The sequence below is a fragment of the Bufo gargarizans genome, chromosome 3 (assembly GCF_014858855.1).
Source record: "Bufo gargarizans isolate SCDJY-AF-19 chromosome 3, ASM1485885v1, whole genome shotgun sequence".
In the NCBI taxonomy this organism is placed as follows: Eukaryota; Metazoa; Chordata; class Amphibia; order Anura; family Bufonidae; genus Bufo; species Bufo gargarizans.
The window spans coordinates 389,864,392-389,890,058 of record NC_058082.1 but is presented as its reverse complement, the minus strand read 5'-3'; the positions used below and the strand labels follow the sequence as shown (position 1 = coordinate 389,890,058).

The window sequence follows — 25,667 nt, the reverse complement described above, 5'->3', positions numbered from 1 at the left end:
CCATATCACCATTGTTTTGCTGCAATCTGACTGGTATGTTTCTGTATTATTTATTTTTATTTACCAATGAAAAATAAAGATTTACAAAAAAAGCTAAACGTTAACAATAAACATGTTCATTTAACAGCAGATTTGTGTAGGATTTTTTTTTTTTTCAAAAATGAAAATGTACATAATTTATCGGTATAAGTTATCGGCTATCAGTCTGAAAGTAAGGTAATAAAGTAGGATAAAAAGTAGGCTAGATGCAGCAACTAATATAGAAACTCACAAATAAGTGTTTGCATCATTCGCTCCCCCAAAGTACAGGGTGCTTGCTACGTGTGGCGATTTAGATGGTGTCCAGGTACCCTCAATGTAACCCTTGCCCTTCATCAAGGATTGTTGTTTGTAGGCTGTTCATCATGGTGGGTAGGCTGTAATGTCTGTAGGTGGAGTGCTGTATGGTTACTAGAGGCAGTGGTTCAGTTAGGGATGCCCCGTTGCTCTCTGGCACGCTCCTGCAGATCTCTGATACATCTGGCACCTGCTGTGAAGAGAGGAAGAAAGGCATTGACAAGGAACCTGCAGGAAAACTGTCAGTAGTGTGCTGAAAATGAACAGGGTAGTGGTGGGAGTCCACGAAAACACAAGACAAAAACATAAGACAACCTGTGACTGCGGGAGAAAGTGATAAGATTTGCCAGAAGAGAGGTCTTAAAGTGTAAATTTAACTATATAAGAGAACAGTAAGGGCAGACGCCCACCAGCTGCCAGCCCAGCCGGTCTCACTATCTTCCTAGTCTGCACAGCACTGCACAGTTAGCAGGACTGATGTCCCTTAGCAATGGCTCTGAAAAAGATTGCTGCTCAGGAACATTTCAGCCCAAGTTTTCTACTATAAATAAACATTTTCCCTAAAATAAAGTAAGAAAAATAGTCCCTGTAATTGGCAAAAAAAATAAAAATACAGTTATACTTTAAAGAGGACCTTTCATCTGGGACTTGGTTATAGTAGAAGGAGACTGCCCTTGTTCTACTGGGCGTCTCCTTCTCCAAGGCTGTAGCGCTGGCCAATCGCATCGCAGAGCTCACAGCCTGGGAGAAAAAAAAACTGCAATTGGCCAGCGCTACAGCCTAGGAGAAGGAGACGCCCAGCAGAACAAGGGCAGACTCTGCCTACTATACCCAAGTCCCCGAAGTCTCCGCCTACTATAACCAAGTCCCCTAACATACTGGGGGACATAAAGGGAGAACGGAGCGGCGCCCAGGGATAATAGTAAGTGCAGTGAGATCCCTGGGCGCCGCTGAATATGTCATGATACTTAGTTCACAATGTTTGGACCGATGAAAGGTCCTCTTTAAGGGCCCTTTACAAGGGCCGAGAATCCCATAGATAATTGCTAAGAAAAGTTCATAGGAACACTTGTTAGCGATTCTCTGGTGGTGTAAATGTGCCACTAATTACCCGATGAACGAGCAAAACGCTCGTTCATTGGGTAAAAGATCTTTCATGTGGTCACAAAAATTATCGTTGCCAGCAGATTGTGCTATGTAAACAGCTTCTGCTGCCGACGTACAACTAGTCAGTATGGGGACGAGAGATGGCATTAGTGATCACTCCTCTCCATACTGTGGAGGAGATCACTGTATGTAAATACAGCGGCCTCTTCCACTGACCAGCAGGCACTTGGAACTCTTCCTTCCCAACAGTCACCTGCTATGTTGTCCCGTGTAAAGGGACCTTTAGTAGCTTAGCCAAGGAAAATTATGTCTCAAAGGCCATGCTCCCTTATTCTTTGTTTTAGGATGTTGTGTTTATACTGGCATTGGTTTTACATTATTATTATTATTATTATTATTATTATATATAATTTTTTATTTTATTTTTTTCACGCGTGTTTTCATTTTACTTGCTTCAGCCATTGACAGTAACACAAATCAAGAAGTTGCGGATCATGATAGATGAAAAAATAGCCGAAACAGATGCAGAGCGTTTACGTTTAGAGACTGCAAGATTTGAGTGTCTAAGAGAGATAGGAAACCTGCTGCATCCAAGTGTTCCAATCAGTAACGATGAGGTCTGTACTTTATATACAGGTATATTTCATATTAAAGGATAACTGTCATATTTTCATCAACAAATCAATTTTAGCATATGTTACTGCTGCAGCAGCATTATACATAAAGCAATCTTTAGTTTCTTCACTTACCACTGTTTTCCTTGAGATTTCCCCTTAGTTATGGCTGTTTTGAATCTTGCATTATGAGGATCTTCTCAAGATGGCTCCCCTGCCAGTTCTCTGAGGCCAAAACTGCATTCCCTCAGGTTACATACAAACTTGCTGTAGCCAGCAGCTTCCTGCCATCCAATCAGATTGGATTACTGAGAGACACCCTTCCTCACTCTGAAGCCTAATGCAGGCATGCAGTGTGAAGGACCTCCCCTCTGTCTTCCTAGCCGGAGACAGATTAGCCATAGCAACGGTCTTTTAAGGGAGCAGTGGAAAGGGACAGGAGACCTTAATGAAAGCTGTTATTATAAGGTAATTACAGATCTTTTGGCAATCATTGATAGACTAACTAACTAACTATACATGCCTAGCTCTAATAAACTAGCAAATCAAAATATGACAGTTATCCTTTAAACATTCAGATGAAAATGTTTCTTCTGTGCAGTAATATCTCTTCTGATTTCTTATAAATAGCATGTTAGAATAATGAAAAATTTGTCTTTTGATTTATTTTAATTACAAAATATTTCTCATTTCGTAAGAAAGGTTTATATTTGTACAACAGACTGAAAGACCTTACTGTACAAGTTTGCTTCCATTTTTAAGTTCCCTTTTTAGAAGCGTGCGTTGGGGACATAGTTGACTTTTTGTTCTGATGTTTTGTTTCTAGGACAACGATAACAAAGTGGAACGATTGTCAGGGGATTGTACTCAAAGAAAGAAGTACTCTCATGTAGATCTGGTCACTATGGTAGACGGCTTTGAAGGAGAGAAAGGGGCAGTGGTTGCTGGTAGCAGAGGGTACTTTCTTAAGGTGAGTTTTGTTAAAGAGGACTTGTCACCACAAATTACAGTGTAATCTGCCATATAGAGCAGAATTGCTGAGCACAGTGATAGTAATTTTATCAATTTAAATAGGCTGTTCCTGAGCTGACTATTATCAGTTATTGATAGCATTCTCTGTGTAAGTATGCTTAACCTCCTCAGGACCGCCGTATGCAGGATTGCGTCCTGGCGGCGGCCCTGTTATTCCGGGTGGACGCACGGTGCGTCATCTCGTGAGACGCGAGATTTTGGGCTAAAGTTAGTTGTATTTCGTCACCAGCCTGCCAGCCAATGATCGTGGCTGGCAGACTGGCGATTTTCAAAAAAATCTAATCGGAAGCCAGGTAACACTTCATATTTATAAATATAAGGTGTTCTGCTCCTCTGCTGGTCCTTTTGGTTCACAATGAGTACAGAAGACACAACACTTAGCCCCAGATCACCCCCCCAGCACCCCAATTAACCCCTTGATCACCCCTTGATCGCCCCTGTCAATCACCTAGTGAAAGGGAAAAAAGTGATCAGTGTAAACTGTCACTTTTTTTTTTTCACTGGTATTGACTGATAGTTTAGGCCCCTTGGTTAGGTAGTTTAGCGATCGTTTAGTGCCCAGCCCACCGCACCGCAGTCACTGATTCGCTGATTAGCGTATCGCTAATCAGCATTTGTACTTTTATAGTATCTGTAAGTGATCAAAACTGATCACAGTCAGATCTATAATAGTATTAGTGTCACCTTAGCTCACCCTCCACCCAAAACGCAGTGTTTGCCCGATCAGGCCTGATCGGTTGCCCACACGTGCGTTGACCCACGCCCGCCCCGCTGCAGTGACAAAAATATATATATTTTTTTGATCACTGCACAATCACTTTACAAGCGCTGCGGCGATAAAAAATAAAAATCCGTTTTGATATTTTTTATCAATCGCAGCAGCCTCCGGTACTTAGACCTAGTCGCACGGGCTTTTGTGTATAGAGCTGAGGACATGGGTTTCTAGTCGCACGGGATTTTGTGTATAGAGCTGAGGAAATGGGTTGCTAGATGGCCGCTAGCACATCCGCAATACCCAGTCCCCATAGCTCTGTGTGCTTTTATTGTGGAAAAAAAACGATTTGATACATATGCAAATTAACCTGAGATGAGTCCTGTATGTGAGATGAGTCAGGGACAGGACTCATCTCAGGGTAATTTGCATATGTATCAAATCGTTTTTTTTCCAGAATAAAGGCACACAGAGCTATGGGGACTGGTTATTGTGGATGTGCTAGCGGCCATCTAGCAACCCATGTCCTCAGCTCTATACCCTAAATTCCAGTGATGGGTTCCCTTTAACCCCTTAGGGACACAGCCTTTTTACACCTTAGGACCAGGCCATTTTTTGAAAATCTGACCAGTGTCACTTTAAGTGCTGATAACTTTAAAACGCTTTGACTTATCCAGGCCATTCTGAGATTGTTTTTTCGTCACATATTGTACTTCATGACACTGGTAAAATAAAGTTAAAAAAATATTTTTTTTTGCATAAAAAAAAGTCAAATTTACCAAAAATTGGGAAAAATTTGCAAATTTCAAAGTTTCAGTTTCTCTACTTCTGTAATACATAGTAATACCCCCAAAAATTGTGATGACTTAACATTCCCCATATGTCTACTTCATGTTTGAATTATTTTGGGAATGATATTTTATTTTTTGGGGATGTTACAAGGCTTAGAAGTTTAGAAGCAAATCTTGAAATTTTTCAGAAATTTACAAAAACCCAATTTTTAGGGACGAGTTCAGGTCTGAAGTCACTTTGCGAGGCTTACATAATAGAAACCACCCAAAAATGACCCCATTCTATAAACTACACCCCTCAAGGTATTCAAAACTGATTTTACAAACTTTGTTAACCCTTTAGGTGTTGCACAAGTTATTGGCAAATGGGGATGAAATTTGAGAATTTCATTTTATTGCCTAATTTTCCATTTTAACCCATTTTTTCCACTAACAAAGCAAGGGTTAACAGTCAAACAAGACTGTATCTTTATTGCCCTGACTCTGCCGTTTACAGAAACACCCCATATGTGGCCGTAAACTACTGTACGGCCACACAGCGGGGCGTAGAGTGAAAGGTGCGCCGTATGGTTTTTGGAAGCCAGATTTTGCTGGACTGGTTTTTTGACACCATGTCCCATTTGAAGCCCCCTGATGCACCCCTAGAGTAGAAACTCCATAAAAGTGACCCCATCTAAGAAACTACACCCCTCAAGGTATTCAAAACTGATTTTACAAACTTTGTTAACCCTTTAGGTGTTGCACAAGAGTTATTGGCAAATGGGGATGAAATTTGAGAATTTCATTTTTTTGCCTAATTTTCAATTTTAACCCATTTTTTCCACTAACAAAGCAAGGGTTAACAGCCAAACAAGACTGTATCTTTATTGCCCTGACTCTGCCGTTTACAGAAACACCCCATATGTGGCCGTAAACTACTGTACGGCCACACAGCGAGGCGTAGAGTGAAAGGTGCGCCGTTTGGTTTTTGGAAGGCATGTTTTGCTGGACAGTTTTTTTGACACCATGTCCCATTTGAAGCCCCCTGATGCACCCCTAGAGTAGAAACTCCATAAAAGTGACCCCATCTAAGAAACTACACCCCTCAAGGTATTCAAAACTGATTTTACAAACTTTGTTAACCCTTTAGGTGTTGCACAAGATTTAATAGAAAATAGAGATACAATTTCAAAATTTCACTTTTTTGGCAGATTTTCCATTTTAATATTTTTTTTCCAGTTACAAAGCAAGGGTTAACAGCCAAACAAAACTCATTATTTCTGGCCCTGATTCTGTAGTTTACAGAAACACCAAATATGTGGTTGTAAACTGCTGTACGGGCACACGGCAGGGCGCAGAAGGAAAGGAATGCCATACGGTTTTTGGAAGGCAGATTTTGCTGGACTGGTTTTTTTGACACCATGTCCCATTTGAAGCCCCCCTGATGCACCCCTAGAGTAGAAACTCCATAAAAGTGACCCCATCTAAGAAACTACACCCCTCAAGGTATTCAAAACTGATTTTACAAACTTTGTTAACCCTTTAGGTGTTGCACAAGATTTAATAGAAAATAGAGATACAATTTCAAAATTTCACTTTTTTGGCAGATTTTCCATTTTAATATTTTTTTTCCAGTTACAAAGCAAGGGTTAACAGCCAAACAAAACTCATTATTTCTGGCCCTGATTCTGTAGTTTACAGAAACACCCCATATGTGGTCGTAAACTGCTGTACGGGCACACGGCAGGGCGCAGAAGGAAAGGAATGCCATACGGTTTTTGGAAGGCAGATTTTGCTGGACTGGTTTTTTTGACACCATGTCCCATTTGAAGCCCCCCTGATGCACCCCTAGAGTAGAAACTCCAAAAAAGTGACCCCATTTTAGAAACTACGGGATAGGGTGGCAGTTTTGTTGGTACAAGTTTAGGGTACATATGATTTTTGGTTGCTCTATATTACACTTTTTGTGCGGCAAGGTAACAAGAAATTGCTTTTTTGGCACCGTTTTTTTTTTTTTTGGTATTTACACCATTCATCTGACAGGTTAGATCATGTGGTAATTTTATAGAGCAGGTTGTCACGGACGCGGTGATACCCAATATGTATACAATTTTTTTTATTTATGTACGTTTTACACAATAATTTCATTTTTAAAACAAAAAAAATGTTTTAGTGTCTCCATAGTCTAAGAGCCATAGTTTTTTAAATTTTTGGGCGATTATCTTAAGTAGGGTCTCATTTTTTGTGGGATGAGATGACGGTTTGATTGGCACTATTTTGGGGTGCACATGACTTTTTGATTGCTTGCTATTACACTTTTTGTGACGGAAGATGACAAAAAATGGCTTTTTTTACACCGTTTTTATTTTTATTTTTTTACGGTGGTCATCTGAGGGGTTAGGTCATGTGATATTTTTATAGAGCCGGTGAATACGGACGCGGCGATACCTAATATGTATACTTTTTTTTTATTTATGTAAGTTTTACACAATGATTTCATTTTTGAAACAAAAGAAATCATGTTTTAGTGTTTCCATAGTGTAAGAGCCATAACTTTTTCAGTTTTTGGGCGATTATCTTGGGTAGGGTATGATTTTTGCGGGATGAGATAACGGTTTGATTGTTACAATTTTGGCATAGATGCGACTTTTTTGATCACTTTTATTACCTTTTTTGGGAAGTAAGGTGGGCAAAATTCCAATTTCATCATAGTTTTTAATTTTTTATTTTTATGGCGTTCACCGTTCGGGTAAAGTAACATTACCGTTTTATAGATCAGGTCGTTACGGACGCGGCGATACCAAACATGTGTAGGGAATTTTATTTTTTTCTCATTTTTAATCAGTGATAAATGTGTTTTTTGATTTTTACTTTATTTTTCACTTTTTTCACTGTTTTTTTGACCCAGACCCACTTGGTTCTTGAAGATCCAGTGGGTCTGATGTCTACATAATACAGTACAGTACAATATATAGTACTATACTGTATTTTACACTTTGTCTGAACAGATCTATGCCTTTCAGCACAGATCTGTTCAGCACCATGGACAGCAGGACGCCTGAGAAGGCGTCCTGTTGCCATGGGAACCTTCCCCGTCTGCTCAGTAATGGCCAGAACTGCGCAGACGGGGAAGGGTAAGGACGGGGCTTGGGGGGGCTGCCTGGGAGCTCTCTCCCTCTCCATTCGGGGGACTGCAAAGGCACAGCAGCCCCCCGATGGGAGAGGGAGGGAGCTCCCTCTTACTGTTAACCTTTTCCATACAGCGGTCCGTACGGACCGCTGTATGGAAAGGGTTAAACGGCTGACATCGCATCACCGATGTCAGCCGTTTATACCAGGGTGCCAGCAATGTGCTGGCACCCTGGTATACCCACTAGACGCCAACGATTACGCAATGGGAGGCGGGCGGGGGATCGCGATCCCGCCTACCGCACCGCCCGCCTCCCGCACCGCCCGCAACCCTCCCCCTGCACCTCCCACCGTGCTCGAATAACTCAGGGGTGCAGGGGGAGGGATACAGGAAACAATTTTTAATCCTAAAGTTTCTGATCCCCGCGGTCAGGGACCGCGGGGATCAGAAACTGCAGAAATCACAGCAAACCGCAGGTCTGAATTGACCTGCGGTTTGCCGCGATCGCCGACATGGGGGGGTCACGGGACCCCCCCGCGCATTTAGCCTAGGTGCCTGCTCAATGATTTGAGCAGGCACCGGGTTCCGATCACTGCCAGCCGCACGGCAGTGATCGAAAATGCACAGGGCGTACATGTACGCCCTGTGTCCTTAAGTACCAGGGCACAAGGGCGTACCTGTACGCCCTGTGTCCTTAAGGGGTTAAATATATAACTTGCAAGTTTAGCTGAATAGTTTCCAAGTAAACTGTATATCAGTATGTTTAGCTTTTTATGCTATATAAGGAAGCCTTCACACGCGGCAACTTTTGTTGCAGTGTTTTCCGCGACTGACAATCCGTTCCATTCACCCGAATGGGGCTTGCAGAAATCCATGTGCTTGTCATCTCATTCAAATAAATGGAATTGATTTTCAGGCTGGACAATTCTGCAACAAAATCTGCTGTGTGTGAAAGCACCCTAACATGCTACCTGCAGAGTGCACTGCATTTAGTGATAACAGCGTCTCTTAAAATGTGCTGCTGATTTGTAGGTAATTTGTATATGATCTATTGCTGGGAATTCCCGGGCAAAACAATTATTAGTAAAATTTGAAAATGTGCTGTTCAAAAATGAAAAAAGCTAAACAAAGCTTTTAGATCCCCCACCACTCCCATACTGAAGCTGACTAATATCTTGTCTCTTTCTGCTTCTTGGTCCCGAGATGACGCTCAGTCACAGGGATATATGACCACTGCAGCCAATATTGGTTGCAGCGGTGACCTGCTAAAGTTGGTGATTGGCTGCCACTGGACCAAAAGGTCATTGTTGGTATGTGTGCCTTTTTATTTACTTAACCTCCATGACTGCATCATCAGAAGGTTAAAAGGTTAAACCTCGGAAGCAGCAGGAACAGAGATTTATTGAATGGGCCTCCTCCAGTGTTTTCTTGTCCCACAGTGGTCAGGTCATAGAGAATTATCTCCCTGTTGCCTTCATGAGAGAGAATGGAGTTAGTTTACTTATTGTGACTGCGAGGCTGCTGGATACTGGGGAGTAATCCTGCATACATACCATACTTCATACCAGCATTCATTTGGGGGGACGTATACATAGAAATCTGGAAAAAAAAATTGTATATTAATAATAAAAGTCTTTATTTATATAACAACCAGATTGGTCTTTACGATCAGGGGGTCCAAGTACAAACAGTCATAAATAACATACAAGTCAACAATTAAAATGAGGGCCCTGCTCACAAGAGCTTACGATCTATGAGGATAATATCATAAACCTGCAGCACATGTCCAGTGCAAACGTTTTAGGCAGATGGGGGATAAATGCTGCAAATTAAGAATGCTTTCAAAAATAGAAGTGTTAGCATTTTTTTAACTCCTAAACAAACAGTTAAGTGAATGAATAAAAGAAAACTTGAAGTCAGTATTTGGTGTGGCCTTCAAACAGCATTAGTTCTTCTAGTTACATTAGCACACCGTTTTTGAAGCAACTCGGCAGGGATATTGTTCCAAACATGGAGAACTAAACACAAATCTTCTATGGATGTAGGCTTTCTCATATCCTTCGGTGTAGTATGATATTGCCCCCTACAGATTGACAGACCCCTGACATCCTAGATAGTGTGTAACCTTTTCCATGCGCTGTAAAACTGTAATACTAGTTAGCGTCTCCTCTCATGACGAGCACAATAAGAGACACCAGAGTAGAAGGGAGTGTTAAAGTTTTTCCGGAACATACATGAGATTACAGAACAGCTGCCATGTTGGGGGCGATATTAATCACAATGAGATGTGCGGGCTTGTAGCAGTCATTCTGTGACTCAGACAGTGTAAGAAGGCTCAGTTACCCAAATTTACACAGCACATATCATTAGTTGTGTTTGGCAAATATGCTGACGGGTTCCATTTATAATGTATTTATGAATATGTATATGCTTTTAGCAGTTATGTGCCATACTGTCTGAACATTTGTGCTGATTTCTCTGGCTCTCTATAGGGTCCACTGGTGTTTTTGGAGCAAGCTATTATCCAGTATGCACTTCAGACGTTGGCTGGAAAAGGTTATACCCCTATTTACACGCCATTCTTCATGCGGAAAGATATAATGCAGGAAGTAGCTCAATTAAGCCAATTTGATGAAGAACTGTATAAGGTTTGTTAATTAAATACATTATCTGGGGAAATGGAACAAATACAATGGAATATTTATAAGAACCTTTTTTGAAATACTAAGTATTGGCCAGCATAACTGCAGCCATGCTTGTAGAGCTGTTCACCCCTGTGCGCTATATGACCGGTATATCCTTTATACATGTACAATCTGAGCCCACAACACATATGACGGGTGCTGGCTGTATAATGCTGCTGACACCCATTGGCAATGATCGGTATAGGAGATTACTTTTATTTTGGTCGTTTAACCCCTCAAATGCTGTTACAGGCAAAATCTTGGGGTTCCAATTGGTTGCTGTGGTTAGTGAAGACTCCTAGTCTGCTGCCTTTGTTAACCGAGAAACGAGCAGTGTATAATGTGATGGAAAAAATGAATCGAGCCAGCAAAGGAAAAAATATGGACAATCACAACACATGGGGAACCAGTACAGCTATTTTCTGTGAACCATATGTTTTTTTATTTTGCTCTCTGCTGAACTGTGTGAGGGCTTGGTTTTCGTGTGATGAGTTGCCATGATAATAGTTTCTATTTTTGGGTACATACAGCTTTTTGATTGCTTTTTATTTCACTTTTTGGGAAGCAAGATGATTCTTTATTTTCTCGCCCAGTTTCCTTGGGGGACACAGAAGACCTTGGGTATAGCTCATCTCCATAGGAGGCGTGACACTAAGTGAAAACTGTTAAGCCCCTCCTCCACAGCTATACCCTCAGCCTGTAGAGAGAGACTGCCAGTTTTTTGCTTAGTGTCCAAGGAGGCAAGACACTCCCTGCTCTGCAGGGCTGTTTTCTCCTTGTTTAAATTTTAGATTTTTACTTTTTTCTTTCTTTTTGTTCCAGATCATCAGGGACAACAGAGACGCACTAGACCTCTCTGTTTCTCCCGGGGTTGAGCTGCGCCAGTGCCGGTCACCGCACTGCTGCCTCCCCCACAGAAGGCAAGGTGGATCAGGGCAGCCTAGCTCCCCTACATCCCGCCAGCGCAAGGGTCGCCCGCACGCCAAGTCCCTCTTCCAGAGTCCTGCCACTACGGTGCCAGTAGCCGAAGGGGCGACCCTGCTGGAATGGACCGAGGGTGAAGACGGCTGTGGTAAGAGAGTGGCTTCTCCAGCCCTACGTCCCCCGTCCCCCACCCAATGGTCTCCTGCGTGCCTGACCCCCCATACTGGGCCTCTGGACCCTTCCCCTGCTGGACCTAGGCTGGCCCCTGGGGTGCGGCAATCTGCTCCCTGCCCCCCCCCCCCCTTTTTCTCCTGGCCTCATAGGACATGCAGCTAGTGGCTGTCGGCCGTCGCCTGCCTTCTCCTCATGGGCATCCCGTCTCTGGGTCCCCCTTCCCACCCCCCATCTCGCCTGATCACATTGGGCTTACCGGAGGGTGCAGGGAGCTGCAGTGGAGTAAGGCCTCGCCTCCGGTCAGCACCAATATTCCGGTGCGGCCGGGCGCCGCAAAAAATTTTAGGCTCCCGCGGCGGGCCGCCATTCCAGGCCCCCTTACTCTTCCGGCCGGCGGGGTGGGCTCCCGCGGCCAGCGAGCCGCCATTCCGGCCCTCCTGTCTCTTCTGGCGGCGGGGTGGGCTCCCGCGGCCGGCATTGGGCTTGACTATGCCCCAGCAGGGCCGGTCGGCTAATTTTGTCCCAGGCTTCGCGGCCTGCTGGGCCGCAATCCGACCGGCCCGCGGGGTGGGCTCCCGCGGCCGGTTTGAAGCGCCATTCCGCCTTAGGTCCCGGCAGTATGACGGGCCGGGCGCCGCAATTTAGCCCCCGGCTTCGCGGCCTACTAGGCCGCAATATTCCGGTCTCTGGTGGAGGGGGCGGGAACTTCTCCAGGTGCGATTTTTTTTTTTTCCCGCTTGGAGGTTCCTCCGCCCCCAGGGGATCACACGCTGCCCTCCAGGCCGGATCCCTGTTAACCCTTTGGGTGCAGGCCGGCTCCCAAAAATGGGTCTGTATAGTTGGGCCCCCTTTTTTCTCCTGTCTCTCAGGGCCCCTATATGGTGGCTCCCCTTTAACCTCAGAGGCTGAGTTTAAATTAAATTAAATTAAATTAAATAAAAATAATAATAATAATATAATAATAAAATAAATAATAATGGATCATGATTTCTATTGGGCTGCGCAGGACGCTGCAGCCTCATCAGTAATGCTGCATGACCTCTTTCCACAGGCGGCATGGTGTTGCGCTCCCAGCTTGCGTCGCTGCTAGGGCATTTCCCCTTTTAGGCGGTTTTCTTGCCTCTTCCAGGATACGGCGCTGGCCAAGTGCATTCGGCCCTTCTGTAGGCAGCATTCATCATCTCTCCAGTTATGGTGCCTGCCATGTGCATCCCACCCCCCCACCCCTCCTAGGCGGGCTACTGCACTCTCCCTGGCTGGCCATGTGCATGACCCCCTTCTTAGGCGGAATACTGCACCTTCACCGGATACGGTGCTGGCCATGTGCACGACCCCCTTCCATAAGCGGAACGCTGCACTCTCTGGATTTGCTGCCGGCCATGTGCGTGACCCTCTTCCGTGGGCGGAACGCAGCACTCACTGGATTCGCTGCCGGCCATGTGCGTGACCCCCTTCCTGGGCGGAACGCAGCACTCTCACTGGATCTGTTGCCGATCATGTGCATGACCCCCTTTTTAGGCGGAATACTGCACTCTCACCGGATACGGTACTGGCTAGGTGCACGACCCCCTTCCATAGGCGGAATGCTGCACTCTCGCTGATGTGCTATGATGTACTTATGTACTATGTTATTATGCTGCACTCTCACTGGTTTCGCTGCCGGCCATTTCTTAGGCGGTATGCTGCACTCTCATTGGATTCCCTGCCGGCCTTAGGTATGCCTCCTTCCCTCAGGCAGCATACATACATCCCTCTGTCTTTGGTTGTTTCCTCGCAGGTACGTTGCTGGCCACGTGCATGTACCCCATACATGGCAGGGTGCTTGCACTCTCGCTGGATCCGCTGTCGGCCATATGCACGACCCCTCTTCCGTAGGCGGTGTACGCACCCTTGCTGGATTCGCTGCCAGCCAGGGGCATGCCTTCCTTCCTCAGGCGACATGCACGCATTCTTAGTGACTGTGTTTGTCTCTCGCCAGTACGTTGCTGGCCATGTGTATGACTCCCACGCATGGCGGTGTGCTCGCACTCTCCCTGGATGAGATGCTGGCCGTGTGCTTTACCCCCCTTTTTTCTGGGCGGTGTGCTACACTCTCACCGGATACTTTGCTGGCCATGAGAATGGCCCTCTAACATGGGTGGAACGCTTGCACTTCCATTGGATACGGTGCTGGCCTTGTGCGTGACCACCTCTCACTTCAAGGGCAGAATTGGCACGCTCATGAGATTCACAGCTGTCCTTATATGGCTGTGCTGGACTTGTACATGTCCCCCTTCATTGGCAGAGTAGTTGCACTCTCGCTGAGTTCAGTGTTGGGTGTATTATTGCACACTCATTTAATGCTAGGATACCCCTGTGCATGTTCCCCTTTCACTGGGTGGACCTCCTGCGTTCCTGCTGGTTTATAGGGTATGTCCTGCTTCTCTGAAGTAGGTACGGCCTTAGGCATCACTCCCTTTTGGGACGGGTCTTTGCACTCTTGCCGACTGCAGTTGGCCAGGTACAATTTCCCCCCTTTTGGGGTGGACTGATTGCATTCCATCGCGTGCTATACTAGGTTTGTGCATAACTCCCTTTCAGGTTGCACTTTGCAATTCTGTACATGCTGTGGCACTCTGGGACGAGCCCCCCTTTTTTCTAGGTGGGTTGGCCTTCTCGCTGCTTACGGGGCTGCTCGTACGTATGCCTCACCTGCTTCCTGCGGCATACCTTTTGTTTCTTGGGAGACGATGCTTGCCGCCAGCCTTGCACTCGTCCCTAGGGAGTTCATTCTGTCCTCCTGACCGGACAGGCTCTATTGCTCTCTGCTGCACCGAGCTGGGTGGTGCTCATTCATTTAGTTGGCCTTTCATTCCAGGGAGTGTTCGTGGGTCCTAGATGCATGCCCATGCGTCCTTCTGCGGTATTGCTTCCCTGCGCTAGTGGTCACATGGTCGAGAGTGCTCTCTAATTCTTCGTTGGCTCTGGCAGGACTGCGGTTCCCTTGCCTGCTGCAATTTCCTCCTCTTCGGATGCAGTGTGGTATGAGTCCTTCCTCTTGGCGCCTCTACGCTTCTGTCTGATCTGCTACCGGGTTCGGGCTGCTCTTCTCGGGAAGGTCACCCAACTTCTCTTGGGTGCTGGATTACCCAGGTCCGGAGGACCTCCGCCTTGGGTTCTTCAAGGTATTCGCCTTCTGCGAGGCGGTGGACCGGGCGTCTCACAGTGTAGCGGGTTCTGCTTTTGAGCTGTCCTATGGCTTCCCTGTTGCCCACTCCTCCTCCTTTCGGTTGGAGGGTGTTATGTCGGCCTCTGTCTCGACTGCCTTATCTCGCCGGCTTTGTTTGGCTCCCGCTCTATACAGATCACTCCGATGTGGCTTCCCGCCAGACTTCGGATGCTGTATTTTCACTGTCCTCCCCTCTGGGGAGAGCATGGTTGTTCATGTGGATGGTTCCGGTGTTCCTTTTGGCCTCGTACTGTCTCCCTTGTTCGCGCTGGCTGTATTAGCTGTGTGCCTATTTACCGAGTCTACCGCGTACTGTCCTCCCGCTGAGTGCAGATTGCGTGGCCCATTCTAAGACGATGGTCCTGATGTAGACTTGCCTTCTCGATATCTTGGGGGGACTACCTTTTCGGTCCAGATTGTCCTGATCTCCCACACCGGGACTGTACAACATGGTTACATCAGCATGGACTTTAGCCTGCCTTCTCCTGGCGTCTGGCGGATCCTTTGGGTTCTTTCCATCTGTCCTTCTGCTCCCCCACTTGGGTGGATACGGGACAACGTTGTTCGAGGGCCGACGGGGCTAGTTTTGTCGACCCTTCTGCCCGTGTTACTGGTCTGCGCCTGATCACATTGGGTTTTCGCCTGCTTGCCAGGCGACTCCAGCGGGTTCGCTACTGTCCACTCCTGGCTGTGTTTCGTCCAGGATCTGTCGTAAGGCTTAGGGTTTTTTTGTCTGGGGTTCTGTGGGAAGCTGTGCATTCCCCACTCTGAAGTTCTTTCCCCATGGTTCTGTCTTTTACTTGAGGTGTCAAGTGTCGGCGCTGTTCTTCCTCTTCCAGCGTTCCCGGCCCTCTGGGCCTGCCAAGACCTTCTTCCTCGGAGTGGCTCTTTGGTTCCTCTGTACTGTCCTTCGGTACCGCCCTGGGGACTATATCCTGAGCTCTCGGCGCTCCAATCTTGTCCTTGGAGCCGTTACAGGAGTTCTCTCTACCCCTTCTGTCCTGTACGGTTGTGTTCCGTATCAGTCGTGTCTCTGACGGGTGCCGGAATGGCCCCTTTTTTTTGTTACGAGCTTTCTGTCTTTTCCAGGACAGGGCTGTTCTGCATCCCGTTTCTTCCTTCCTTCCTTCCTTCTGAAGGTGGTGTTTGCCTTTCGCTTCAGCACCTCACCTATTTGGACGTTGTTTGGACCTTGCCGTTTTTACTTGGAGATCTCCGACTCTTGCAGACGTTCGGCCTCTTGGGTTTCCAGGGGGTCTGTGCATAGGGTTGACAGACTCCAGGGTGTTTTTCCTCCGCTTGATCAGATTGGCTATTGCTGAGGTTACCGCACCAAGGGCAGGATTCTGTCTTTGGTGTCACCGTTCCTTTCACCAGAGCGGTCGGTGCCTCCTGGGCCGGAGGCATTGGGCTTCGGCCGTGCATTTGGGCACGGCGGCCACAGGTCTGCCTTGCACGCCTTACTGAGTTCTACAGGGTGCATACTCTGGCTTTGGCAGATGCTGCCTTGCCCCGCCTGGGTTTGCAGGCGGCGGTTCATTGATGCCTTTCGGGTGCTTCTCCTTGGTGCTGTGGTCCCTCCCCCTTTTGGACTGCTTTTGAACGTCCCAAGGTCTTCTGTGTCCCCCAAGGAAACTGGGCGAGAAAACGAGATTTTTGTATAACTTACCAGTAAAATCTCTTTCTCGCTCTTTCCTTGGGGGACACAGCACCCACCCATTCGTTGTTTTTTCTCTGTACGTTTTCCGAGTTTTTGTTACCCGTTGGGTAGTTGGCTTGTTGGTTCTTTGTTGGACTTTGCCTTTTCTCACTGCTTGGACACTCAACTGGCAGTCTCTCTCTCCAGGCTGAGGGTATAGCTGTGGAGGAGGGGCTTAACAGTTTTCACTTAGTGTCACGCCTCCTATGGAGATGAGCTATACCCAAGGTCTTCTGTGTCCCCCAAGGAAAGAGCGAGAAAGAGATTTTACTGGTAAGTTATACAAAAATCTCGTTTTTCAGGCAATGGTCTTGCAACAGAGCTTGTTTCTCGTTAATGGCATTGGGGGACACAGCAGCATGGGTATATGCCCAGCTACCACTAGGAGGCACTAGACATCAAAAAGGTTGGCTTTTAGTTTAGTGTCTGTAGGAGGCAGACATGACCTGCTCTTTTTTCTTGCTGCTTTTTATTTTATTTTTATTCTTTTTCCTGTCTTCTGCAGGTCTCGACCTGCCGCAGGTTGGGGCTCCATCGTGGATTGCCACTTTAGTTGCTCCCCTCTTGGTTTCCCGGGCTCCTTCCATAGCCTCTCCATCCCATCATGGATAAGCGCGGGCCTTTAGCCTGGGGGGGCACAGTTCCTTCTCTATCCTGGGAGAAGAAGCCTCCATCTTGCCGTCATCTCTCCTGCAGCTCTCCTGGTCACCTCTGCAGCTGCTGCAGCACCTCTTCGGGACACATCACCTGGGGTCTGGTAGGACAGCCTTTGGCTGGCATTCCCTATTTCCCCCCCCCCCCCCCCCAAAATTACGTGGATGGGGCACACTCTGCTAGGTCTCGCAGACTACCTCTGGTTGTCACAACCATGTCCCGCTCCTCCTTGGCATCCTCGGGTCTCTCCCAGGACAGGCCTGAGGCTGGTGACAAGTCCTTCCCTGCCATTCCATCCGCTGCCTCGGGCGACACCTCTGCTCCGATTCTCTCTCGGAAACAGAGCATCAGGCGGTCTTCCACCATACAGATTCTCTATGGGTGGTTAAAGACAAATGTACACTGAGGAACCTCTCCTCTCCAGGGTTGGTATCCCTTCTAGTGGACTTTCCGATGGCGCATGGTTCTTCTGCACCTGTGCACCCTTCTTTTTGCATGAGATTTCAATCCCACCCTCGAGGACTGCTTTAGGACGTCCCATGGTGCGGTGTCCCCCCAATGCCATTAACGAGAAAATTGGATTTTTGTAATTGCCGTAAAATCCGTTTCTAGTTCAATGCATTGGGAGACACAGATCCCACCCTCTGTTTTTACTTACACTCACGGTCACCGAGCTGCTGTTCTTTCCTTTCCTGGTCCAGGACATGTTGGTTCTTCGCTTTTGTTTCTCTCTCCTACTGTTATTGTTACAAACTGAATAGTATAGAGGGTATAGCCCACCTGGGCGGAGCCAACCTTTTTGATGTCTAGTGCCTCCTAGTGGTAGCTGGGCATATACCCATGGTGCTGTGTACCCAATTGCATTGAACGAGAAACTGATTTTACGTAAGTATAAAAATCAAATTTTTTTTATATGAGGAGTTACTTTTTGATTGCTTGGTGTTATGATTTTTGGAAGGCAATGTAACCACAAAATGGCTGTTCTGGCATCTGATGGGGTAAATCATGTGATATTTATATAAGGAAGTGGTTACGGGTGATGCAATATTGAATGTCTTATTTTTATTTTTCAATAGGAAATGGCTTGAAGTGGAAGTGGGCTCTTTTTACACTTGAAATATTTATTTATTTATTTTAAAAGAAAAACTTCTGATGGTCTGATTGGTATAATACATGTTGTAACTGTTCATTTTTACAGTTTGCCCTTCCTGAGCCTCATAGGCTTGTATAGCAGGCAGGCCCGGAAGCCTTCCACTGTCATTGCGACCTTTAACACTATGCAATCACATCACGGGAAACCGATGGGGTGAGAGAGGGAGCCCACAATCCCTCTTCAAACAGCTTAGATTCTGTGATTGCCATTGACCGCTGCATTTAAGGAGTTAAATGGATTGTGCAGGCCTTAAATATTGACTTATCAATATCTGATTGTCAGGTGTCCGACATCTGTCACTCCCCGCCTATAAGCTGTTTGTTACACTATGCTTCATCTCCTCTGGAACTGTACCATGGTGTAATTACAAGTAAAAAAAAATAAAAAAATAAAAATAAAAAAAAAACATTTTCTTTTTGTCAGGTGATTGGAAAAGGAAGTGAAAAACATGATGATGGGTCCATTGATGAGAAATATCTGATTGCTACTTCAGAACAACCAATTGCTGCTTTACATCGTGATGAATGGTTGAAGCCTGAAGACTTACCGATACGTTATGCAGGTCTATCAACCTGCTTCCGTCAGGAAGTGGGTTCCCATGGAAGGGATACTCGAGGCATCTTCAGAGTGCATCAATTTGAAAAGGTAATTGTACTGAATTGATAATTATAGAAAATTGGGCACCATGAACTCAATGCACAAAAATGGGTGCTGACATGTGCAAAATCAAAATATTAAACTAAATCAACACTTGCATGATTAATGGAGCATACCAATAGAAAATTGACTAAAATCATATGGATTTTATTGGTACCACAAAAAAACATGACACCAGTGATCTACAGACACTTAAAGTCCTGAAATATATGAGCAGTATCTGTGTACAAGACAACTTCCACAGCACAAAGCCCTTGATAAGGCAAATTAACATGAGGCTATAACCCACCCAAAAATAACCAATTAAAGTGCAAGCGCTTGAGTATAGTGACCTAAAGTGCAAGAAATGTCAAAAACACATTTATACTGACCATTTGTCTGTTAGATTATCGGGAATGAACGTTCCTACAAAGGTGCAGATTACCTGAATGAACTAAACACACATTTCACAAGATTCATCGGGTGAAATGGTCTTTTGTGCGGACACTTAAACGGAACCTGTCACCAGTTTTATGGTATCCTAACTAAGGGCAACATAAATAAGTGACTGATTCTCTTAGCAAAATGCTGGGTCACTTTCTTTAATTGACCCAGTCAATCTGCCAACATCTTGTATTGAAAAGCTCCAGCTGATAATGATGAGTCCTGAATATTCATGAGCTCCTGACTCTTCCCGCCCACCTGCTGCTGTTTGACAGTTATTTTCCATATGAATCAGCAGCAGGTGGGCAGGGGAGTGGCTATACCTCTGAATTAAAAAAAACGCTGGACTCACTGACATCACGCTGGACTCAAATCAGCTCATTAGCATGCGGCATCTTTGTGTATATATTATGAGGTAACCATCTGTCACACCAGTAAGCGAATACATCGAAGGCATTTTTTAGTAGTTAATGATTGTATATAATTAGTTAGATTATAATCAAATATCCACATGACAGGTTCCCTTTAACCGCCTCCGGACCGCCTAACGCAGGATCGCGGTCCGGAGGCGGCAATCTGAGGCACAGTCACGCATATATGCGCCATCTCACGAGACGTGAGATGACGCGCACAGCCGGCCCGTGCATGCGCATCGCAGGCCGGCAAAAGTTCAAGGGGGGTCACGTCATCAGCTTGCCAGCCAATGATCGTGGCTGGCAAGCTGCTGATTTTTAAAAAAACAAATCACAGGCCAGTTAACACTTTATATTTATAAATATAAAGTGTTAAATGGCTGCTGTGCTCCTCTGCTGGTCCTTTTCGTCGGTTGGTCTCAGCAGAGGAGCACAGTTCACAGTGAGTACACAAGACACAACACTTAGCCCCAGATCACCCCCCATCACCCCAATTAACCCCTTGATCACCCCTTGATCGCCCCTATCAATCACCTAGTGAAAGGGAAAAATGTGATCAGTGTAAACTGTCACTTTTTTTTTTCACTGGTATTGACTGTTAGGTTTTAGGATAGTTTAGGCCCCTTGGTTAGGTAGTTAGCAATCGGTTAGCGCCCAGCCCACCGCACCGCAGTCACTGATTTGCTGATTAGCGTATCGCTAATCAGAATTTGTACTTTTATAGTATCTGTAAGTGATCAGAACTGATCACAGTCAAATCTATAATAGTATTAGTATCACCTTAGCTCACCCTCCACGCAAAACGCAGTGTTTGCCCGATCAGGCCTGATCGGTCGCCCACACGTGCGTTCACCCACGCCCGCCCCGCCGCAGTGACAAAAAAAATTATATTTATCGCTGCGGCGATAAAAAAAACAAAAACGGTTTTGATGTTTTTTATCAATCGCAGCGGCCTCCGGTACTTCGCTAGCCTCCCATTTGTAAGACAGACTTGCATTTTTTTCTTGGGTAGTCTCAGGGAATACCCCCTAAATTTAGTAGTCAAAATGTCAAACAAGGGGTATTCTTCTGAAGAGGCCTACAGGATTCTGACCTAGTCGGATGAGGAATGGGAACCCTCATCTGACGAATCTAGCGGGTCAGAATATGAACCTGTAGAAAGCAGTGGCAGTCTGACCCAAAGTTCGGACGAGGAGGTTGAGGTCCCTGATACCACCCGGCGTACCCGGCCCCGTGTTGCTAGACCACAGGTTGCGCAGGATCCGCTTCAAGGGCAGCAGAGTGGGGTTGGCGCTGTCGGATTACGTGGTGAGGCATACACCAGCAGCGCAGCCCACCCTGGACCTAGTACCAGCACTGCCGTACAACATGGTGAAGTGGCGAGCACCAGAAGGGCAGTTGAAGCTGGTACGGTGGCACGTGCAATAGTTACCCCGTCGCAGCCACCGCACAAACAGGCCCGTAGACCCCCTAGAGTCCCTAAGGTGCTGGCAAACCCTGATTGGCAGTCCCCAACTTCAGCCACACCATTAGTTCCCCCTTTCACCGCCCAGTCTGGAGTTCGGGTTGAGACAGCTCAGATCGGTTCGGCCCTGGGATTTTTTGAGCTGTTCTTGACTGCGGAGCTCTTGGACATAGTCGTGGCAGAAACAAACCGGTATGCCACTCAATTTATATCCGCCAACCTGGGAAGCTTTTATGCCCAGCCTTTTCGGTGGAAACCAGTCCAAGTTTCCGAATTCAATTTTTTTCTGGGCCTTCTCCTCAACATGGGTCTAACCAAAAAGCATGAATTGCGGTCATATTGGTCCACAAACCCAATTCATCACATGCCCATGTTCTCTGCTGCTATGTCCAGGGCACGATTTGAGGCCATCCTGCGTTTCCTGCACTTTAGTAACAAAAGCACCTCTCGTCCCAGAGGCCACCCAGCTTTTGACCGGCTCCACAAAATTCGGCCCCTCATAGACCACTTCAACCAGAAATTTGCAGATTTGTATACCCCTGAGCAAAACATCTGCGTAGACGAGTCCCTTATACGTATTACCGGGCGCCTTGGCTTCAAACATCCCAAGCAAGCGCGCCTGGTATGGGGTCAAATTGTATAAGCTCTGTGAAAGGGCCACAGGCTATACCCACAAATTATGGATCTATGAGGGTAAAGATCAGACCCTGGAGCCGGTCGGTTGCCCTGACTACCTGGGGAGCAGTGGGAAGACAGTCTGGGACTTAGTGTCACCCTTATTTGGCAAGGGGTACCATCTGTACCTTCCTAGAACAGATTGGCTGCTGTGGCACCGCGTGACCTAGTCGCACGGGCTTTCCCCAACGGCTCGTTACCACCCATCTTGCAAGGGGAGAGAGGGCTGCCTTGTGTAATGAAGAACTGCTCGCGGTGAAATGGAGAGACAAGCGTGATGTTTACATGCTCTCCTCCATTCACGCAGACACGAAAATGCAAATTGAACGAGCAACCAGTGTCATTGAAAAGCCCCTCTGTGTCCACGACTATAATTCGCTCATGGGAGGGGTGGACTTCAATGACCAGATGTTGTCACCGTATTTAGTTTCCCAACGCACCAGATGCTGGTATAAGAAGGTGTCTGTATATTTAACTCAATTGGCTGCATATAATAGTTTTGTTCTCTACAGTAAGGCTGGGAGAACAAGATCCTTCCTCAAATTTCACGAAAAGATCATCGAGAACCTCCTGTATCCAGGAGGTTCCGTGGCCCCTTCCACCAGTGTAGTGGGCCGTCTACACGAGGGACATTTCCCCAGTGTCGTTGCCTGTACCTCAACCCAACCGTCACCCCGAAAAAGATGTTGTGTCTGTAGCAGGAGTGGAATAAGGCGTGACACCTGCTATTTCTGTCCTGACTGCCCTGACCACCCTGCCCTATGCTTTGGGGAGTGTTTCTGGAAGTACCACTCACAGGTACACTTAGCATAGGGATCACATCTCACAGGACAGGCACACAGGGCTATTAGGGCCCATTCACACAGAACTGCTGCAAACCTCTCCTTTCACCTGGGACAAAGTGCATAATGTACTTCGCCACAACTTTGGGCGATTTGCGCTTTGCACATTGTCCCATGGGGAAGGAGAGGTTTGTCCTATAAAGCTAAAAAATTAAATAAAAATCACCAGTAAGCAAAAAATTTAACATTATGTTCAAAAAGTTAAATAAAGTTTATATGTTCTGTTCAAAAGTTATTATAAAGTTAATAAATTTATTGCGTTGCGGCCTGGTTTTTTCTTTTTTTTACCTTCCAGGTGGACCAACCGATCGACTAGCTGCAGCACTGATGTGCAATTCTGACAGAAGCATTGCGCTGCTGTCAGATTACACAAAAGTCGGTGTATGCGGCGCTGCAAGACAAGATTTCTCCTCTGCAGTAAAAGATACTTTTTCCGAGACATATGAGCTGAGGAGGCGGCGGTGTTCATATGCTTTGGCAAACACTTTGTATATATAAAAAAATATAAAAAATCCCGGCAATGATTTATTCATCCACATCGATTGATGTGAATGGAGAAATCGGGTTTGCCAGGTCATACGAGCTAAGTGGGTATGGATGTTGGGCGGAGCTCTTATGTCCTTGCAGATGCATTCCCCCTCCTTTTTTTTTGGCAGAGATTTTTTCATCCACATTGATCGATGCGAATGAAGAAATCTGTGCCGTTCATTTTTTCTTTCAGCCCAGAGGCTGAACGGAAAAAAAAAATCTCATTACCCGTATGCTCAATATAAGGAGAATAGAAGAAACTCCTAATGCTGGCCATACATGTAATGATTGCGGAGACCCTCAAATGCCAGGGCAGTACAAACACCCCACAAATGACCCCAATTTGGAAAGAAGACAACCCAAGGTATTCGCTGAGGGGCATATTGAGTCCATGAAAGATTGAAATTTTTGTCTCAAGTTAGCGGAAAGGGAGACTTGATGAGAAAAAACAAAAAAAATATCAATTTCTGCTAACTTGTGCCCCAAATTTTTTTTTTTCTATCAACTCGCCATGCCCCTCATTGAATACCTTGGGGTGTCTTCTTAACAAAAAGGGGTCACATGTTGGGTATTTATACTGCGCTGGCTTTTTAGGGGCCCTAAAGCGTGAGAAGAAGTCTGGGATCCAAATGTCTAAAAATGCCCTCCTAAAAGGAATTTGGGCACCTTTGCGCATCTTGGCTGCAAAAAAGTGTCACACATGTGGTATCGCTGTACTCAGGAGAAGTTGGGGAATGTGTTTTGGGGTGTCATTTTACATATACCCATGCTGGGTGAGAGAAATATCTTGGTCAAATGCCAACTTTGTATAAAAAAAATGGGAAAAGTTGTCTTTTGCCAAGATTTTTCTCTCACCCATCATGGGTATATGTAAAAGGACACCCCAAAACACATTGCCCTACTTCTTCTGAGTACGGGGATACCAGATGTGAGACTTTTTTGCAGCCAAGGTAGGCAAAGGGGCCCACATTCCAAAGAGGACTTTTCGGATTTCACAGGCCATTTTTTACAGATTTTGATTTCAAACTACTTCGTACGCATTTGGGCCCCTAAAATTTTCCGCTAACTTGTGACCCAAAGCATTTTTTATTTTTTTTTACCGAAAACATTTTTTTTTTTGCAAAAATTTCTGTAAATTTCGATTAATCACAAAAAAAGTTAAAATATCAGCAGCAATGAAATACCACCAAATGAAAGCTCTATTAGTGAGAAGAAAAGGAGGTAAAATTCATTTGGGTGGTAAGTTGCATGACCGAGCAATAAACATAGCATAGTGAATGTTGTGTAGTGCAGAATTGTAAAAAGTGGTCTGGTCATTAAGGGTGTTTAAGCTAGGGGGCCTGAGGTGCTTAAATAACTATTTGTGGGCAGCCAGTTGTGCTGTGTGAAAAGTGATCTTCTGCTCAGAAGCAATGAATTTGTATGAGGACGAGTGATGGCAGTAGCCATCACTCATCCCATACAGTGGAGGTGGTCACAGCATGTAAATGCAGCTCGTCACCTCCACAGACAAAAACGTATTTGCTAATAATTTTCTGCTAGTCGGTGGAGTATAAATGCGCAATAATGTGACATCAGATCTGATATAAATTAAGCGACCATATCACAATTTTTTTTTTTATAAGCGTGTATGCAAAATGTTTTATATACAGTACAGACCAAAAGTTTGGACACACCTTCTCATTCATAAAGTTTTCTTTATTTTCATGACTATGAAAATTGTAGATTCACACTGAAGGCATCAAAACTATGAATTAACACATGTGGAATTATATACATAACAAAAACGTGTGAAACAACTGAAAATATGTCACAGTCTAGGTTCTTTAAAGTAGCCACCTCTTGCTTTGATTACTGCTTTGCACACTCTTGGCATTCTCTTGATGAGCTTCAAGAGGTAGTCACCTGAAATGGTCTTCCAACAGTCTTGAAAGAGTTCCCAGAGATGCTTAGAACTTGTTGACCCTTTTGCCTTCACTCTGCGGTCCAGCTCACCCCAAACCATCTCGATTGGGTTCAGGTCCGTTGACTGTGGAGGCCAGGTCATCTGGCGCAGCACCCAATCACTCTCCTTCATGGTCAAATAGCCCTTACACAGCCTGGAGGTGTGTTTGGGGTCATTGTCCTGTTCTGCTTGTTGCCTGTCCTTAGCAGTGGTTTCCTAGCAGATATTCTACCATGAAGAAATGATTCACACAGTCTCCTCTTAACAGTTGTTCTAGAGATGTATCTGCTGCTAGAACTCTGTGTGGCATTGACCTGGTCTCTAATCTGAGCTGCTGTTAACCTGCGATTTCTGAGGCTGGTGACTCTGTTGAACTTATCCTCCGCAGCAGAGGTGACTCTTGGTCTTCCTTTCCTGGGGCGGTCCGCATGTGGGGCAGTTTCTTTGTAGCGCTAGATGGTTTTTGTGACTGCACTTGGGGACACTTTCAAAGTTTTCTCAATTTTTCGGACTGACTGACCT

General features: G+C 45.8%; 1 protein-coding gene across 3 annotated transcripts in view; it reads left to right on the top strand.

The window, feature by feature from the left end:
- Positions 1–25,667, top strand: part of SARS1 (seryl-tRNA synthetase 1) — a 178,614-nt gene that overhangs the window by 73,458 nt on the left and 79,489 nt on the right. For 2 of the 3 annotated variants that reach the window (XM_044288248.1, XM_044288250.1), the window contains exons 4-7: positions 1,902–2,060; positions 2,884–3,027; positions 10,194–10,349; positions 18,621–18,842. In XM_044288248.1, the coding sequence (XP_044144183.1) occupies positions 1,902–2,060; positions 2,884–3,027; positions 10,194–10,349; positions 18,621–18,842 (681 nt within the window). The remainder of the gene's footprint in view (positions 1–1,901; positions 2,061–2,883; positions 3,028–10,193; positions 10,350–18,620; positions 18,843–25,667) is intronic. The other variant, XM_044288249.1, reaches the window with a different exon arrangement.